The 19,167-nt window shown below is 45.6% G+C and overlaps 1 protein-coding gene across 3 annotated transcripts; it reads right to left on the bottom strand.

Annotated features, from left to right (window-relative positions):
• Positions 1 to 313: 313 nt before the first annotated feature.
• On the bottom strand, positions 314 to 17,373 carry LOC309358520 (phospholipase A and acyltransferase 3-like). Of its 3 annotated transcripts, none has more exons than XM_081891744.1 (5): positions 17,222 to 17,373; positions 10,289 to 10,374; positions 4,666 to 4,768; positions 3,190 to 3,458; positions 314 to 2,201 (listed from the first exon to the last, which is right to left on the bottom strand). In XM_081891744.1, the coding sequence occupies exons 2-5, from the start codon at positions 10,343 to 10,345 to the stop codon at positions 2,097 to 2,099; spliced, it is 534 nt and encodes a 177-aa protein (XP_081747870.1). In that variant the 5' UTR covers positions 10,346 to 10,374; positions 17,222 to 17,373; the 3' UTR covers positions 314 to 2,096. The 3 variants fall into 3 exon arrangements, with proteins under 3 accessions (XP_081747870.1, XP_081747869.1, XP_081747871.1); XM_081891743.1 differs by lacking the exon at positions 17,222 to 17,373 and adding an exon at positions 12,258 to 12,951; XM_081891745.1 differs by lacking the exons at positions 10,289 to 10,374; positions 17,222 to 17,373 and adding an exon at positions 9,433 to 9,730.
• Positions 17,374 to 19,167: the final 1,794 nt, after the last annotated feature.

Raw genomic sequence — 19,167 nt, 5'->3', positions numbered from 1 at the left:
TTCTATGTCTGAGATGCTAGAGAAGCAAACACACACATAAAATGGTGTTGGGCTCAGACCCTGAGCACCTCACCTTTCAGTTATTTTTTAAAGTCAAGTTTCTAGTCCTTATGACTGTGAGTATATCCTTTGAAAGTGTGTGTGCTTGGAAGCTGGAGTGGGTGCTGAATAAGATGCCCAGAGCCTTGAGGTAGGCCTTTGGTGTCCTGAATTAGGCTCCTTATCCTTTCCCACTGCCAGCAAATCCAGCACAGATAACACAAATCACTAAAAAAAAAAGTACAGAATAAATTAGTCAGGCACCCTCATTAAATTGTTTTATACGCCTATTGACAACAAATTTTATTTCAGCAAGCCTACCCAGACATATATCTCACCTATGTTTGTTTGAACAGCCTTACTGATTTCCTCAGAATTTTAATCATAATTATTTTATGTATATTAGTTTTTTTAAAGGTAGCTTTGTGGATTTTAGCTGTGTTTTATCTAGAATTTTATTACATATACCACTTAAGAGAGCTCTTGCCTTATCCAACTTACGAATCTTTCAAATTAAATAAATAAAATAAAATGCAGAATAAGAACAAAATATGCAAATACATGCTATGCTCTGTATACACAGGGTTGCGTCCAATACTGTATTAGTCAGAACAAAATCAAGACTAATGGACATGACCAACTTAGGTCCATACATTTCCATGCATCTAAGAAAAATTTGGATACAATCCACGTGTTTAGAACCTACGCCTTGCCACACCCCCATCTAAATCCAGAGCGCTTTATCGTGCAGTGGAATACAGAAATTCAGCCAAAAAGGGAGTGTTAAACAAAAGAAACGAGTGCTGAAAATCACCTCTACCACAGCCAGTTTAAGTTATGTTCTTCTCGTGGTTCATGTTTAGCTACACTTCTGCTACAGGCCTAAGCCTAAACTAAAAACTCCTGTGTTTAGTCTTCCAGTCTGCTGTGGAGGGAATGGTGGCGTGCTCTGTGTCGTCGGAGTAAAAGACGACACGGTTCTGGCTGCTAGGGCTCTGGGGGGGAACGCCAGGGCTAGGCAACCCCCCCCAAAAAAACCCCATGGGTAAGTGGGGACTCCAGGGGTCCAGCAGAGTGAGAGAACTCGCTTCATCCTGACTGCCCCGTCGCTGTTTGCAGGGGGAGAAGAGAAGAGGCTTTGCCCTCCCCAAACTGGCACCAATCCCTGGCACTGTCCATTGAACAGCAGGAGCAGGACACAGCCTGTGGAGGCTCATGCCCCAAAGGGCATCTTTTGGGGAAGGGCCGTTGAAGCTCAGTGGTAGAGCAACTGCTTGGCATGTAGAAAATCTCAGGTTCAATCCCAGGCATCTCCAGGTAGGCCTGGAAATGTATCCAGTAGGGATGTCGGGGAATTCCAACATAAACGGAAGGCAGGAGCAGAAATTGTCGGTGTTTGCTTATTCGTCCCGTGTCCGGAACGAAAATCAGTATGATTGGCATTTCCTGTTGCATTCAGTCTGCAATCAATACCCAATGGATCACACTGTTCCCCTCCATTTGGATTGTGTTTCCTTTGCACTGAAATGAATAGAATGGGATAATGTAATGACAATGTAACTTACACAATTAATTACATAAATGATGCAAATTATGTGATTTTGCCACAGCAGACGGCACGAATGACGTTGTTTGGGGCAGAGGGCGAACTGCGGCAGAACAGAGACAGCACTGCAGTTGACAAATACAGGAAGGGATGCCCTCCTACATCCCTAGTTTCCAGTCCGAAACCCTGGAGAGGTGCAACCCATCTGCATGGGTAGGGCGGAGCTAGATGGACCAATGGTCTCTAAAGGCAGCATCCGACATTCCAATTTTCCGCTCCAGGGAGGCTGTGAAGAATTGCTTTAGACTTGGGACTCAGAGAGAAGCAAGTCACTCTCAACAAGGAGTTAAGAAACGGGAGAGGGTGTCCAAGGCTGTGGCCCAAAATGGGAGCAACTATTTTGCTTGTTTGTTTGTTACCCCAAAGAGGTAATTGTTCAAATAACACAAAACCTGAAAAAGAAAAAAACCAAGGGAGCACGGAAATCTCAGAGTCTCTGTTATTGGTTCTGTTATTGGTTCTGTTGTTTCTTCCTCTTGACCACGGCAGCACCAAAGAGTCCCAGGGCGGCCAAGCCCAGCCCTGCGATGCTAACCCCCACCAGGGCATCTCGGACCTGCAGGATCAAAGGGGGAGCCAAGTCAGCAAAGACCACCAGAAGGATGTTAAGTATAAATGTTTAATTGCACACTGAAATGGAGAATGCCTGTATGTATATTGTGGAAAGGGTTTAACATTGGAAATTTCCATTGAAGCTCTCTCTGAGCTCTGACTGAGTTTAGAAGAACTGTTGTTGTTCTCTGCTAGCTTAAACGCGAGTGTTTAATCTTAGAGCATGTGATTTATTCAATTGCAAATCTCCATCTAGAAGGGAGTTGCCCGTTAGTCCTTCTCTGGATGCAACAGAGAGCCAAACAGTGTATAAATGGGCCTCTCAAGGAGCTGGATGCAGGCTAATGCAGGCTATGGGAGAGAAAGAGCATTGATTTTTGCTCTGATAGTAACTGTGTTATATATATTTAAGAAGAAGAACCTATGCTTGGATAAGCGTGTGCTTTATGGAATTATCTGCATGTCTCATTGGTGTTTTTGTACCTGTTTTGAATAAGTTCTGGTTTGTAAAGCTTTGACTAATACTTATGGGTCTGGACAATTTTTATTCCAAAACTATCTGGTTTTTATGCATCCAATGGCTTCATGCTGCACAATATAAGAGCCCTGCTACTACAGGATCAGGTCAAAGGCCAAGCATCCTGTTTCACGCAGGATGCTATCCTTTGGAAGCTTTCCAAGTTGGTGACCCTCACTCCATCTCGTGGGAGCCAATTCCATAGTTTAATTATGTGCTGTGTGAAGAATAACTTCCTTTTGTCTGCCCCAAATATTCAAAAATTCTGTTGGGTGGCCCTGAGTTCTAGCATTATGAACTTGCTTTCACCTCCTCCCCTTCCTATTTCCTTGTGTGCCGTGTCTTTATTTGAAGACTGTGAGCAGGGAGGGGCCATCTTAGATCTGTTTTTGCTTTCTTCCTTTCTTTTTTTTTGCAAGCTGCTCTGAGAGCAGGGCACAAATGCCATTGAGTAAATAAACAGTAATAATAGTACCTGATCACTCCTGGGCACACCATAGCGTAGCTCGGTGACGAAGTGTTCGCAGTTTTCGCTGGTGACTTTGTACTGTAGCTCTTGGCCCACCATCTCCTCAGCCCGCTGGACGATCTTGGTCCTGGGCAGTGGCGGGAACTTTGTGTCGTGCTTGTTATTCACCCGGTAGCGGTGCTTCCCTGCCACCTCCCGTAGCAGCTCCTTCTTCACCAGCGCCTTGTCAGTTAGGGTGGACATGATGCTAGCGCAGCCTGCTCCTGCATATTCAGCTGGGGCGGGGGGAGAGAGAGAGAGGCCGTGATGGGGGAAAGCTGGCTACAAAAACCTTTTACCCTGTCCCTTCAATGCTCATGCATTTAAAGCACACAGATTCCTTCCCCCCCCCCAAAGAATCCTGGGAACTGTAGTTAACGCTTCACAGAGCCCTTAACAAATGAATTCTGAGGGGCAAGCCATGTGCTTCCAAAGGGCATTCAGTGTGCTTTAAGACATATGGTGTAGATGTATCCCTTGGGACACCTTGAGAGCCAGTGTGGTATAGTGGTTAAGAGGACTGGACTCGTAATCTGGTGAACCGGGTTCACTTCCCCGCTCCTTCACATGCAGCTGCTGGGTGACCTTGGGCCAGTCACACTTTTCTGAAGTCTCTTAGCCTCACTCACCTCACAGAAAGTTTATTGTGGGGGAGGAAGGGAAAGGAGATTGTGAGCCGCTTTGAGACTCCTTAGGGTAGTGATAAAGCGGGATATCAAATCCAAACTCCTCCTCCTCCTCACCTCAAAATTGAGATACCTGCAAATGGAGCTCCGTACCACACCCATTAGGGTTTCACTGGCATTTTCTCTCCTCTTTGATCATTTTCAAATGGAATATGTCATTCGTTGATGGAGAATGTTCAGGTAGTAGTGGGGACACAGAATAAGTTTTTGGTGCAGCACCAATTTCAACCAGGCAGAGGGCCTCCTTGGTAGAGGCGCCCGCCCTGTGGAATGCCCTCCCATCATATGTCAAGGAAATAAACAACTACCTGACTTGTAGAAGACATCCGAAGGCAACCCTGTTTAGGGACGTTTTTAGTGTTTGATGTTTTATCGCATTTTTAATATTCTGTTGGGAGCTGCCCAGAGTGGCTGGGGAAACCCAGCCAGATGGGCAGGGTATAAATAATAAAAAATTATTATTATAATTAATTAATTAATTAATTAACATACCCTGTAATAAAATAAAATACTGAAAACCTTCCCCTAGGCCTATGGAGGCTAGGGTTGCCATCATTCTTGCTGGTCCCTAATTCAGTGCCTTTAACTGCACCTTGACTAGCAAAGATGGAAGGGACCCCCAAGAGTCATCTATTCCAAAAACCCCTGCAACGCAGGAATCAAGCTGCATTTAAGATGCACAGGGGAAGACCACCTCTTCCACCCACCGTACCAAACCGCCCGGTCACTTGGCCATCTTAATCTTACGATTCCTTACAGGGTGGAGCCAGGTGAATCACAAAGCCGTTCCCCACGTAGATGGCCCAGTGCTGGTATCCAAAGCGGAATATTTCAATCAAGTCCCCAAGCTCCAAGTCATCCTGTAAGAAGAGCAGACAAGGGGAAAGTGTTAGTTAGCCACACTCGGCAGCAGCACGTATGGAAACGGGAAGAAAGAAAATAGGAAACAGGGGCACTGCGGGAGGCAGCCTTAATTGAAGTCTGGACGATCTGGGCTGGAGTGAAAATGAAAGAGAAGGATGTATCAGGAGTGATTTGGGTTGGAAATTAGTTGGCTTGCTTTCTGTGACATGTAAATCATAAATTTGTACCTATACCACATGGGGTGGGTTCATTAGAGTGAATTGCACAGAGTTCCACCAACTTTAGTCTGCCCTTGGCCAGGACCACCACCACTGCCTACCAGTTTCCCCTGTCATTTCGTGCTGCTCTCGCAGAACTCACTTGGGAGGATGAGGACGGGGACAACATTAGAATTAGCTGGGTCTGCCTGTTATTGGTTTTGGCTAGGGCTGGGCGATATATCGAGATATCATCCAAAACCATGAAACCATCCAATGCATCCACACGGCTCCATCCTTATTTCAGACATTGGGATTCATCGGTGTGTGGTGATGTTTAGCGGGTGATATATCACGATGCTGAAAACCAGATACAGTGGTACCTCTGGTTGCGAACGGGATCCATTCCGGAGGCCCATTCGCAACATGAAAAGAGCGCATCCTGAAGCACCGTAATTTGGCACTTATGTGCATGCGCGAGCGGCGACACCAGGAAGTAACCCTTTCCGGTACTTCCGGGTCACTGCAGGATGTAACCTGAAAAAACATAACATGAAGCAAACGTAACATGAGGTATGACTGTATCGGCCAGCCCTGGTTCTGGCTCCAGCTGTCCCCAGCCACATTTCCTGCTAGCCTCTTTGCCTACTGCCTTACTGCTCTCCATGGACACCAGCCACTGCTGCTCTAGGTATTACCTGCAAATGCACACCTTAGGCAAACTTGTTCCTATGGGCTCCCATTCTCCAAATCATTCAAATGTCTAGCAACGCCCCTGCTAGGGAAGTTTGAAAGAAAAGGCACACAGAGCCCACAAACAAAGCAAAAGTCAGAGCCAGCGAGTCATGGGAAAGCTCAGAGCATCGCAGGGGCATTCCAGAGCAGTCATAAACGCAGCCCTATGAAAGAGGGCACAGACTGTTTCTGGGTCTGATGGAGGCCAGCTGGAATCCCATTGTTTCTGCTGCTGTTCTAATTCTATCATCCCATTGTAAGCAATTCTTTGGTGTGTGTGTTGTTGTTTTAAAAAAACCTGCTTTTATCTGTATTGTGTTTATGCCTGCATTATTCTAACGTCTTCGCATTGTGCGCACCTCTGAGCACTCTTGTTGGGGCTTTTGGCAGGGTATGTAATAATAATATGCAAGCATTGATGGCCGAGGACAGAAATATAGAATATTTATTTCAGTTCCCAATTCTGCTTGAGAGCGCGCTGTGGAAAGTATGTTCCATTTATTTTGGAGGAAGCTCAATAAATGTAGCACAGTTAAGTTGCTCCATCAGTTTCTGGAGGCTATTTTTCAAACTTTCAAATCATTGATTATTTCCCAGCTTATCCATAGGAGGGCATTATTGGAATGCACTAGATTTATCTTAGATGCAGGCAACATTTTTTACATGCTTCTGCAATCAATTGTAGATTGGATACAAGGTCATTCATTTCCTGCTGATGTTTTTTTTAAGGTTTTTGGGTTTTTTCTAACTTTCTGCACAGCTGCCTTCTTTGATTTGAAAATTTGTACAGCTTTGTTTGCAACAGTCTACAGTTTGTATGGAACAAATTACCTATCTATCTATATTTCTGACAGTTACACCTTGATACAAGTTATGCACGGACGCACGGGCGCACACACACACACACACACACACTATGTTCTTAATTCTGGCTTTCACTTTTCTTTTAAGAGCAACTTTCTAGCCCTTATGATTTCACTAAATACTTGAAAGCACATGAGTCCTGAAATATCAGAAGCCACAAGGTTGGCTTAAGAAGACTTTCATTAATTCATAGAATTGTAGAGCTGGAAGGGACCCCAACAGTCATCTAGTCCAACCCCCTGCAATGCGGAAATCTCAGCTAAAGCATTCATGACAGATGGCCATCCAACCTCTGCTTGAAAACCTTCAATGAAGGAGAGTCCACAACCTTCTGAGGGGGTCCGTTCTGCTGTCAAACAGCTCTTATCATCAGAAAGTCAGTGGGGGCCTCTGTATAGCTGCTTGTTCCATAACTAAGAAGAGTTTAACTGTGGTAAATAAGCAAAGGTACATGCATATATATTTTTTAAAAAATGCATGGGCTCTTTCCATCTACTCAGAACAGAGCCATTGAAATAAACGAAGCTAAGTAAGTTGTGCCCATTAATTCCAATTCTGAGTAGAACTAATAATGGATACAGACCCTCCAAGTGTCCCTATTTTCTAGAGACATCCCTCGTTTAGAGAAGCCGTCCCATTTTCTGATTTGACCACAGAATGTCCCGCTTTTCGTTAGAATGGATTGGAGATATGTTGAAGGGTATGGAGTTGTCCAACCCCTGAGCTGTCTGAAGGCAATCCTGTATAGGGAAGTTTGTTTAATGTTTTATTATGTTTTTATATATGTTGGAAGCTGCCCAGAGTGCTTGGGCAATGCAATAAGATGTATGGGGTATAAATAGTAAAATTATCATTATGGAATGGGACGTCCCTATTTTAATCTGAGAAATGTTGGAGGGTACTGTATGTTGGATACAACCCCATTCTGAGCTGCATGAGATTCAGAATTTGGGTTCCTTCGGTACAACACTTTGAAACCACACACAGAGTCCTGGCTATTGTTCTTATTCCACAAATATTCAGTAAACAAACAGCTGAAAACTTTATTAGAACCCAGGCAGGGCTTCTCCTGAATCCTGCAGGGATGCAAGTCAGTCAGAGTAAAAAAGTAAAACTGAAAGTGCTTTCCCCCTAAGAGACTCCTTTCTAGATTCCTATACTCAGTAAGGGAACATCAACAAATTTCGCCCACAAAAGATGCTACCTGCACTATTAAAAGATCCAATCTACAAAGCTAATCTCCTGTGTAGTGACCATAGTCCACTCTGCTAACCTGATGTTGTAGTTTTTGACTACAACTCCCATCATCATTTGTGTCCAATTCTAACCTTACTCAGGAGTCCTACTCTAGTCCTACTGAGAGCCAGAGTGGAGCAGTGGTTAGAGTGCCCGACTGGGACCTGGGAGACCAGGGTTCAAATCCCCACTTGGCCATGACGCTCACTGCGTGACCTTGGGCCAGTCAATGCCTCTCTTAGGCTAACCTACTTCACAGAGTTGCTGCGGGGATTAAATGAGGATGTCACCTTGAGCTCCTCAGAAAAAAAGTGAGATATAAATGCATAAATAAATAAGAGCAGACCCACTGAAATTAATGTACATAACTAATTTAGGTCTACTCTGCTAGGATTATCATTAGCTACTAAGTCCTGAAGAGCTACGCTGCACAGCTTCAGCTGCAAGGTCCCAAAAAGGAAAGAGAAACTAACCTTTCACAGGTTAGTCAGAGGCCACAGAGACAGGCACACATCAACACAAACATCACAACAGGGTCAAAGTATTTTACTCCCAAGCAGTGGTGTAGCATAGGGGAGGACCACAGGGGCGACTGCCCTGGGTGCAAAATTCTGAAGGGGTGCAACCAGGCGCCCCCACGACAAGCTCTCTCATCGATGCCGTGTGGCTGAGCTCCTGCCACCTTCCAGAGCTGGGGGGAGGCAAGCCAGGCCTTCGGGGCTGGGTCAGAGCCTCCTTCTCCTCCTGGCCAGCGAAGGAACGCCTGCGTGCACCATGTCCCTGGGCTGGTCGTAGGCAAGGTTAGACCGGCTCCCCCTTGCGCACTGCACGATGCATTGCAGGGGGTTGGACTAGATGACCCTGGGGTTCCCCTTCCAACTCCATGATCCTATGATGTGCTGGGCCCACAGAGAAGGAAGGAGGGCAGGTGTTCAGTGGACACAGCAGAATCCGCAACCAGAGCCAGAGCACAGGCAGAACCGGTCTGGCAAGTGTCTATTAAAAGCAGAGCAAACCTGTCAAAAAAGGGCATCTTCTGTGTATAAATCAGGGAAGATCTGTGACAATGGATTCATTGGGCCAGGAGAAGCAGCTAACAGGTATTGTCAGGTACCTTGACTCACAAGAGACAAGTCATGCTCTCAAATTTAAGTTTGTGATGCTTGAGTGGTCTTTGGCTAAGGGGCTGGGCAATTTCTAAAGTCTGTAAAAGTTGTCACACACCTTTGTTCTGGGTCCCACCACCTTGCAAGGTGGATAGGGGACTCTCATTACAAGAGAAAATAAAGATTTTCCTTGCTTTCCTCAACTGCTTCCTGCCTACACTCATTTTTCTCAGACTTAAGGGACACTGGATCTCTCGATGGGGAGTTGGGCTGTAAAAGTCAAGCCCTCATTTTTTGTATAACACAGGGATGGCTTCCCACATTTCAAAGGTCATGCACTTTATCATTGGGAAAAGGTGGGAGGAAGGGGTTGCTCTAAGCACCATTAAGTCCAGAACCCAAAATCGCCGAACTACACCACTGTTCTCTCCAAAATCAGCCAAAGCAACAGATCACTTCTGTGCCACACTTTGTTACCTTAAAATAATGATCCAGTGCCCCCCCCCAACACAGCTCACTTACCACATCAAATTCTGGCACCCTACTGTGCATCGCCATGATCACCAGGACTGCCGCTTCCTCCTTGTCACCAGGGTAGGAGCTTTGCAAAAAAACCAGGAGCAAAGGGCTGGAAAGTTGACTAGAGCTAAAGCAGGAAGGATCCTGACTGCTGCCCAGGATTTAACAAACAGCTGGGAACAAGCAGGGACAGGAAACTCTGCCACTAGCGGAAAAACAGCAGACTCTGCCACGTCAAAATAACTGTACAGTCCAGTAAGGGACTATCTCCAAATTCCTAATTGCTCACGGCAGATATTACCCATGATGACAACAGGATCCTTTTTTGAAAAGGAAAAGTCCGCTGTGCCAGGCAGGGCAGGGCTGAGAAGCAGACAACAAACAGGACCTGCTCAACAGAAGGAGCAGGAGGAGCCTCAGGGGAGATTAAGCAGGCGTCTTTCCTGTTAACCTTTACACATCTGCTGAAAATTTTCATCCACTGAAATTTAAGACGATATTACCAGTCTCACGCTCAGCCAGTCCTACCTGAAAGAGTTGCTACAAGAATAAAAGTGAAGGAAGATCAATATATATGCCCACCTGAGCTCCTTGGAGGAAAACCAGAAATCAAATAAATGTTTAAAATAAACCAATGCAGCGCCAGCTCCTTGTTTGAGGGGACTCTGGGCAAAGTGCCATCTTCTGGGAGGTCCTATTACATTGACAGGCCTCTTCAGGTCTGCCTGGCAATTATGGCAGCAGCGCTAATCCATTTTTATTTGCCACAATGCCCTGGGATGCTCAGCGTAGTGTCACTCTTGGGTACAAAGAGGGGAGCTCAGGGTGCTGTGAAATAAGTAAGCCCAGTGTGCCTTACCAGATTGGGAGATGGCGGCCTGGAAAATTTATGGTTGCTCTTCCTTTTGACATCCATGTTTCCATGTGCAACAGCTAAGGCAGTCCCTGTGAAATCAAATCAGACAAGTTACTTTTTAATGCTCCTGATCTGCTTTTTGGAGAAGATAGATTCACTTTGATTTCTTAGGTAGGCCCTCAAACCTACCTAAGGTTTGGTAGGTTTCTTAAAGGGCAGGGTATATAGGGTTTCCATTGCCGCAGCTGCAGGACTAGATTCCCTGAGGTTTAATGAGGAGAGGGGATTTTTAGCTTCAACCATGGGAGGGATTATGGTGCTGGAAGAAACTCTTGAGAGTCACATGGATTGCAAGAAGATCAAACCTATCCATTCTTAAGGAAATCAGCCCTGAGTGCTCACTGGAAGGACAGATCCTGAAGCTGAGACTCCAATACTTTGGCCACCTCATGAGAAGAGAAGACTCTCTGGAAAAGACCCTGATGTTGGGAAAGATGGAGGGCACAAGGAGAAGGGAATGACAGAGGACGAGGTGGTTGGATAGTGTTCTCGAAGCTACCAGCATGAGTCTGACCAAACTGCGGGAGGCAGTGGAAGACAGAAGTGCCGGCGTGCTCTGGTCCATGGGGTCACGAAGAGTCGGACACGACTAAACGACTAAACAACAACATGGGAGGGATTCCATTTTTTCGTTTACTTCTCAGTAAACATGTGCCCTGGTAGGATTGTGGCAATTCTGCAGCCTGATCTTTTGTATTCTTTTTTGGGAGCAAGTTTCCCAAGGCTGAACTATGGGCGGGGCTTTACTCTCAAGTCAGTATGCATAGAATTTCAGCTTTAATATTTCAGTGTTGATTTAGAATGAAAATAACTTTTATTTAATTGCCTTTTAAAAAAAAAGAATTGTAAAATGGCAAACTAAAAGGGGACTTTTTAATTTAAAAAAACCTACAGCTATATGCTTCTTCAGTGTGGGAGAATCTGAGCATTTTCTTCAAACTTCAAAGGTGCAACAAGGATCAGTCGCTGCCAATGTTAGGTGCTGAGAGCGATGAATCTTTCCCAGAAATCCTTTCTTCTTTTATTTCAGACAAGTTGACATCAGGAGGGAGCAGGAGCAGAGAGGTGTGAATTAAAGTGTGAGGGAAAGCAGCACAAGGTGGAAGAAAGCAAGCGGAGTCAAAAAGGGAAAATGAAAGCGAGACGGAAAGGCAATAGCAGCAGGTGAAAGGAAGCAGGAGGTTAGAAAAAGAGTAGAAATGTTTGAGAAGGTAAAGAGAATGTGCCAGAAGAAGGGGTGGCAGGGAAGAGGCAACAGGTAGATAGACAGCTGGTGACAGAAAGGATTGTGAAAGCAGGTGACACACATGGAAGTGACAGGAGATGAATGGCTGAGGAGGCAAAAAGAAGGCAGAAGATGAGAGAGGAGCACAAAGGCAAAATAGGGTGGGGGACAAAAAGTGCAGGAAGGCAGGGAAAGAAAAAGGCAGCAGCAGCAGGTGACAGAGAAAGAAAGGAAATGATAGGACTTTGGGGGGTAACAAAATGCATTCACAAATAGGAATGATGACTTGCTGTCTTACACAACCACAAGCTTCACTGAGGAGAAAACCACTGGAAATCAAAGCGAGGTCATAACTATGAAAAGGGTTCAAATGTTTAACCAACAATACATGAAATATTGGTTCACTTGTATAGGGGGACGGAATGGACAGTATGCCAACACCTCAGTGTGTGATATGCGGTGAACAGTGAAAATGTAAAAGTCCAACGTGTTGGGAGTCCAACGTGGGTCTGGTCGGACTGAAGATGACTGCTCTAGAACGGTTTTGTTTACCTTCGTTCTGACTTTTAGCATTTGCAGCCTGCTTCGCAGCTGGGCTTGATTGCTAGAGCTACCTGTTTCATAAGCACTTGCTCCCTGTGTCATTGCTAACTATGATCCAGACAGGTTGGTGTTGGGCCGCCCTACCTTTGAAGAAGGAGGTCTGGCGAGGCGGCTTTTTGCTTCTTCTCGACCCTATAACTCCTGTCCTGAATGTGCCAGGGGGGCCCCTGGTGGGCACCCCCACTTGGTCTCCTTTGGCTTGCATATGGGGTGCATGAAGTAGGCCCCCTGGCTTTGCCACCAGGCTTTTAGACATTCTTGCCAGTTGCTTATCGTAAGAACAAGGAGGTTGGGGGACACAACCCCCAAAGCCTTTGGGGATGGTCCCCCAGGGACGGTTGGCTTTCCCCATCGCATTATTTTCCGGACGTATCACTCGGCTCCTCTCTGATTCATCCCCACAGCATACTCTCTTCCATACTAGGTTCAGACCCTTCCGAGTGGAGGCAGCAGTTTCCTTATTCAGTGGGTATTCTTTCCGACTCAGCACTGAAGGTTCCTTCAGGACTTTTGTCATTCTCTCAGGTCCCGCTTTCACTGAATTTTGGGTTGGAGCTGTCAGCAGAAGCACGCTGTTCTCACGGAGCAGAGGCTGGAGTGGGGCTGAGGTCATGGCTTCTGCGGTGCCCCCTTCTCGAGCCATCAGGGTCTTTGGCTTCTGGGTGGCCTTGTGGCAAGGGCCCCTGTCACAGATCCTCAAAAAAATTTCAGACATGGCACTGGTCTGATTGGGTTTTTTTCCAGCACAGCTGGAGGTGCCCATTGAGGCCCTGAAGAATTATGACAGCCTGGTAACCACCGGCAACGGGCCTAGTAGTAGCAATAGTGACTCCATTTTGCCAAGGGCTCCTGATTGGACTGTTGTTGTTGTTGTTGTTTTAATTTTTATTGATAAATGCAATACTTACAAACACAAACCAGAACACTAAACAAACTTATTATACATACACCTCTCAACAAAAAAAGAAAACAAACATACAAACTAAACATACAGACATAAATTTTGACTTTCCTCCACCTATATGTGGCTTACTTTGTTTCTTTTCTTCTTTTCGCTGTGTTATCAATATTATTTTTGACTATCTCATCTTATACCCATTTCTTCTTAATTTTTACTCTGTAAGTTTCATTCATTGCATATTGATATATTAATACCAGAACAATGTTTTTTGATGTATTTCTTCACGCAAGTCCACTCCTCTATCAGTTTTTGGTCTTGTAGGGGAACAGTTAGGATCACCCCAAAAACACTAAAACTGTTCGTGAATTCCCCCCCCCCCCAGCCAGGCCTCGCCTCAAGCATTAAAAACTGCATTTCCTCTAAAGCAAAAGCAGCATTAGTTAAGCATATTCTGCTTGCTGTAACTAAAAAAGATTGCAACAAAGGTAGAGAAGAGTCCATTGTTTCTCAGGCCTTTCTCAGAGCCTTTGGCCTTGCTAAAGAACCACATTGCAACTTGCTTTCTGCCCGGGAACCATGCCAGAACAAGAGATTGAAACATAACTGGGAACACTCTGAAACCCTTTCACCCCCTTTCTGGGAAAAGTCCAAAAATGGTCCCAAGACAGCTTTCTGTTCATGCTCAGAGGAACTCATGGGGCAGGACTCATGGGGCAGGACTCATGGGGCAGGAACTCATGGGGCAGGAAAGGAGAAAAGGGGGAGGGAACTGGAAAGGGGTATATATGCTTGTGCACATGACAGTGAACTTTGTGCATGCTTTTTGTGAACTATCACACTTGCTCCTTCTACCAGTTCATGGATGGTAGAAATAAAAGCCTTTTATCCGAAACTATTCCTTGAGTGTCTGTTGACTCCCACTTCCCTTTCCCGGGCGCAATATTTTTCCCACCCGAGGGCAAAGCCTCATAAGGCTACAGTCTGATTGGCCCCTTACCACTGCTGTAAATCTTGCTGGTTCTATATATTCACAAAATCTTATTTGCCATTCTCTTATTAAGGGAGTTTTTCCCCCTTCCAATTTTTTGCTATAATCATTCTGTCCACAGCGGTTGCATATAAGAAAACTTTTTTCCTAGCGGCAGGAATGTCAGTCGATATACGGTAATTCCTAAAAGGTATGCCTCTGGTTTCTTTTTACATCATATTTTAAGCATTTTTCTTTTAAGTTCCTCTTGAATGTCACTCCAAAATTGTTTAATATACACACACTCCCACCACATATGATACATGGTTCCTATCTCTGTTTTGCATCTCCAGCACAAATGAGATTTTGATTTATAATTTTTTGCCGATTTGACCGGGGTTAAGTACCATTATATTTCATTATATTTTCTCTGATTGTGACACAGGCTGTGAATTTGACATCATATTTCCATAATTTCTCCCATTGGTCTAATCAAATCGTGTGGCCTATATCTCTGGACTGTTGTTGGCACCCATCTGTCTCTAGGGACAATGGAGTGCGCCTCCGGGGATAAAGTCAAACCGCTGTGTTAGCAGCGCTGAAGTGACTTCCCCAGGGGAGCAATTCTGGGCAGTCTGTAGTGGGGTCCTAGGCTGTGTAGATGATGACACACACATATCCCTAGGCTTCACTGATGTGGTCCAAAGGAAAGCAGAGTAATACATCTGGCACCAGCTGGGATGCAGGAGTTGTTGAAAGGAGGTGCTATCCAACCATCTTAGAGACTCCACTCTGAATTTGTGTAGGGTTTACTCCTTAGCCCTTTCTCTTCCCAAATATATCCTGCAGGGCAGAGGAGGTTTGGGATCAGAGGCTTCCTTCTCCTAGATGGGCTACCTTCCCTGGTTGATGAGCCCCATCTGCTCCTCACTTCTTTCTAAAGCCATGGTTCCCATAGTGGGGCACACGCCCCACAGGGGGGCAATTTGATTTTTAAGGATGGCAATTCAAGAATGTGTTATTAACAGTGAATGGCCTTTTAGGCTTCCTCCATGTGAATACGAGTTCACTTGAATAATAAGAACTATATGTCACGGGGTGGGGGGGAGGCATCAGGATTTTAGAGATGCTTAGGTGGGGCATGGCCAAAAAAAAGTTTGGGAACCACCGCTCTCAAGAATGCACAGAAACTACCTTCTTGACCATAAGACCCACTATCAATCTAATCTGCTCAATCCACCAGAACCTGTCTTCGCCTGCAGAGGAAGTCCCTGACTCACGGAAGGTTTGAGTCCCATCAGCTACCCTCACCTGGTTTAGCCAGCCAGTCGAAGGCATTTCCCAAATGTGGACAAACTACCCTAGAAGGAGTAAGACGTGTCTCCTGCCCGGGGTACTACCTTTTCCATAAAACCCCATAACTTCTTGTTCGTTCATTCATTCTAGTGCATTTCATATTCTGTTTTGTAATATATGTTTGAAGTGAAGAGGACACAGCATTAATTTTGGGAGAGCCACATATTTATCTTTGCAGTTCCTGAAGCACAAATTTACCTTGAATATATCTCCATTGTCTGTGTGAAACCTCATTCCTGCTTGCACATGCTATATTTCTGGCAAAGATTACTGCTCTGATCTTATGCAGCTATCAGGGTCAGGATGCTAAGTGTTCTTTCCAGGTCACATTTGAAATAAGTTGTTGTACCACGATCAAAGGTGGTTCATGAGGAGTACATACAAAACTCATGCCAGGAGCCATAGAAATAAGACATGTACAAAGTTCAGACTAGCACCCATCCTTGCAAGCCAGAGGCAAAAGTGAGCAGAGCAGTGAATGCAAATACTACCTTTGTGCAGTAACCTAATTTCTACACACCCTCTCTATCTGCCTTCCAGGCAAGCAAGAGGCATAATCAGAGTTCGAGGACACATTTCAGCCACGTGGAAATATACAAGGCAGGCACAGAGCAGCAGCTGAGAGCAAGTCTTTGCCCTGTCCTATCCAACAGCTTCTCAGGTAGTGTGTGTGTACATGCATCAGCTGAGCCAATCACACCACTCACCTTCTCAAAGATGTGCCCAATGTTCACATGCATCTCACATAGCTAGCTAGCTTGCTCCCCAGCCAATCACGTTACTTGAGGGGAAAGTGTTTTCACATAAAATCATGAATCAGAGCCATAATCCTTCCTTTGCAAGGGGGTTGGGATAGATGACTGCTGTGGTCCCTTTCAACTCTAATATTCTTTGATTCTATAAAGTGAAAATGGAGAATCATAGAGCTGAAATAGGGAAGGGCCATGGTGGTGGATGCCTTGCATACAGAAGGTCCCACATTCAACCTCCAAATTATCCAAGAGGGCTAGAAATGTTCCCGATCTAAAATCCTGGAGAGCTGCTGCAGGTCAGTATAATGACTGGACTGAGCCAGATAGCCCAATGGCCTATCTCTACATAAGGCAGCTTTCCTAAATTATAAGAGGGATGCCATCCACACTTTGCAAACCTCCCTGTAACATATATGGTTATTTCACTTTCTAGGACACACCAAAAACACTTATTCTACTACCACCCTGCAGAAATGCGCTTTCCCATTTCTGTCGTCTACCACCTCACTTTTTTAAAAAATGGTGCTGAAACTTGGAACAGCAAATAAAGGAGGAAGGAACTTCATGCATTCCTGCTAGGAGCAAGTCAAGAGTGCTGCTGTCCTGAGGTAAGACTAAAGCAACAGTCCAGGTTTTTTTGCAACACAAAGCATCCAAATTGACAGGCCTTCCTTATATATAACAATGCATAATCCAGAAGACAGTGGAGATCTTAATTATGTGACTTCCCCAATAAGTAGAAAGGCAGGTCATAAAAAATAAGCACGTGCTTTGCACGCAGCATCGATCCCCGACATCTCCAGAGATGGGAAAGACTAGTCTAGGTAGGAAGTCCCCGGGTAGCTACTACTACCAGTCTAAATTAGCTAAACTGAGCTAAATCAGAGAGAGAGGAGATACGGCCCACCAGGCGGTGCTGGACTACAATTCCCACCCTCTCTGACCATTGGTCATGCTGGCTGGGGCTGATGGGAGTTGGAGTCCAACAGCCCCTCGACGGCTACAGAGTTCTCCAGTCCTCAACTAGAGAGGATCGGTGGTCAGATGCTAGAAAGAGAGACGCAAAACTAACCTTTAGCCGGGTGGCAGTCCTGCAACAGCTGAGAATGTCCTGGGCGGAGAGAAGAGCAGAACCAGGAAGGCTGCAAATAACAAACAGTGACGTCATGCTAGCTCTGTCTCCTCCTTCTGTCATCTGGGGAAGAGCAAAAGGGGAGGGGGAAGCGGGGGATTAAGGCCTGGGGTTGCCGCCCCCTGCTGGAGGAAGGTTTGTCTGCATCATGTTAATTTCGTGGCTTAATTCAAGTTTAAAGGAGCCTCTCTCAACCTTGGGTTCCCAGGTTTTGGACTACCACCCCCATCATCCCTGATTGCTGCCTCAGCTGGCTATGGATGATGGGAGTGGTAGTCCAATGGCACATGGGAACCCAAGTAGGGTTGCCGTATTTCAAGGAGTGAAGATCTGGACACGAAAGTTGGTGGTTGTTGAGCTATTCTTAAAGAAAACCGGCCCCAGCAACAGTGCCGACACTGCCTGTCATACGTCTGGATTTTTCCGGACACCAACGGTTGCAAGGGGTTTTTGTCCGGGAAATACCGGGTGTATGGCAAAGGTTGAGGAATCATAGAATCAAAGTTGGTAGGGACCCTGAGGATCATTCTAGTCCAACCCTCTGCAATGCAGCTGTCCCTTACAGGGATCAAACCTGAAACCTTGACATTATCAGCACTACACTAACCATCTGAGAGGAAGGCTGCTCTAGGCTGTATTTTGCAGGAGGGATTTGCGTGCATATACTTGAAATATAGGTTTGCACATTTATTTACTATTTATTAGTTATTTATAACTATTTATTAGTTATTTACTGCTGTATCATTCACAGCAATAAAACCATAAAACTGCACAACAAAACCATAAAAAGTGGGGGGGGGGGTTTAATGGCATCAATTAACCATTGTGGAATGATGTGTTCTTAATTGCCTGCATAGGCCTGGTGGAATAAGAAAAGTTGTGTCGCCCTACCACAACAAATCCATTAAAAAAAGAGACTTTTGTGGTTTGGAAAGTGACAAGGAAATGAACTGAGAAGTATTGTATGAACGAGATAATGGGAGATAATGGGAGACATGTAAACAGCCTCAAGCAAATCAGGATGAATGCACATTGCAGTATAACAGCCCCATAAACAAATCAGAATGAATGCCCAATGAAGATCATCCACAGCGCCCTGCAGACCTCCTTGTTAATGTGCATTCACCATGGTTTATGTTCATGGTGGTATCAGGGCACTTCCAGATGGCAGTAATGCAGTAACACTGCGGAAACATCACAAACAACTAATAAAGCAAAATGATGCATCGACAATCCGGCATAAATCCTGTCAGTGACGCACTATTATTGCACCAATGAAATGTTGCAGGACACACCTGCAGAATAAACCACCAGCCTGGAAGGGTCCTTTGTCTAACTACCACGAGACGTTTGCACGAGCAAATCAGGACAAAGGCTTGCGAAGATCCTAAGGCTCTTTGCCACTCCAGAAAGTAAGTGCTCCCCTTTGGATGTGAACAGTGGTGTACTGGAGCAGCGATGAAGCATTGGAGGACCTTGGCCCCCTGTAAAAGGTAAAGGTAAAGGGACCCCTGACCATTAGATCCAGTCGTGGAGGACTCTGGGGTTGCGGCGCTCATCTTGCTTTATTGGCTGAGGGAGCCGGCGTACAGCTTCTGGGACATGTGGCCAGCATGACTAAGCCGCTTCTGGCGAAACAGAGCAGCGCACAGAAACACCGTTTACCTTCCCGCCGGAACAGTACCTATTTATCTACTTGCACTTTGGCATGCTTTCGAACTCCTAGGTGGGCAGGAGCAGGGACTGAGCAACGGGAGCTTACCCCGTCGCAGGGATTCGAACCGCCGACCTTCTGATCAGCAAGTCCTAGGCTCTGTGGTTTAACCCACAGTGCCACCCTGTACAACACCCAAATTTGGCACCCCTCCGTCTCTTGCACCCCATTG

The sequence above is a fragment of the Podarcis melisellensis genome, assembly GCF_964234715.1.
Source record: "Podarcis melisellensis genome assembly, chromosome: 16".
Lineage (NCBI taxonomy): Eukaryota > Metazoa > Chordata > Lepidosauria > Squamata > Lacertidae > Podarcis > Podarcis melisellensis.
Note: the sequence above shows the minus strand (reverse complement) of the source record. Positions and strands in the feature narration are given on the sequence as shown.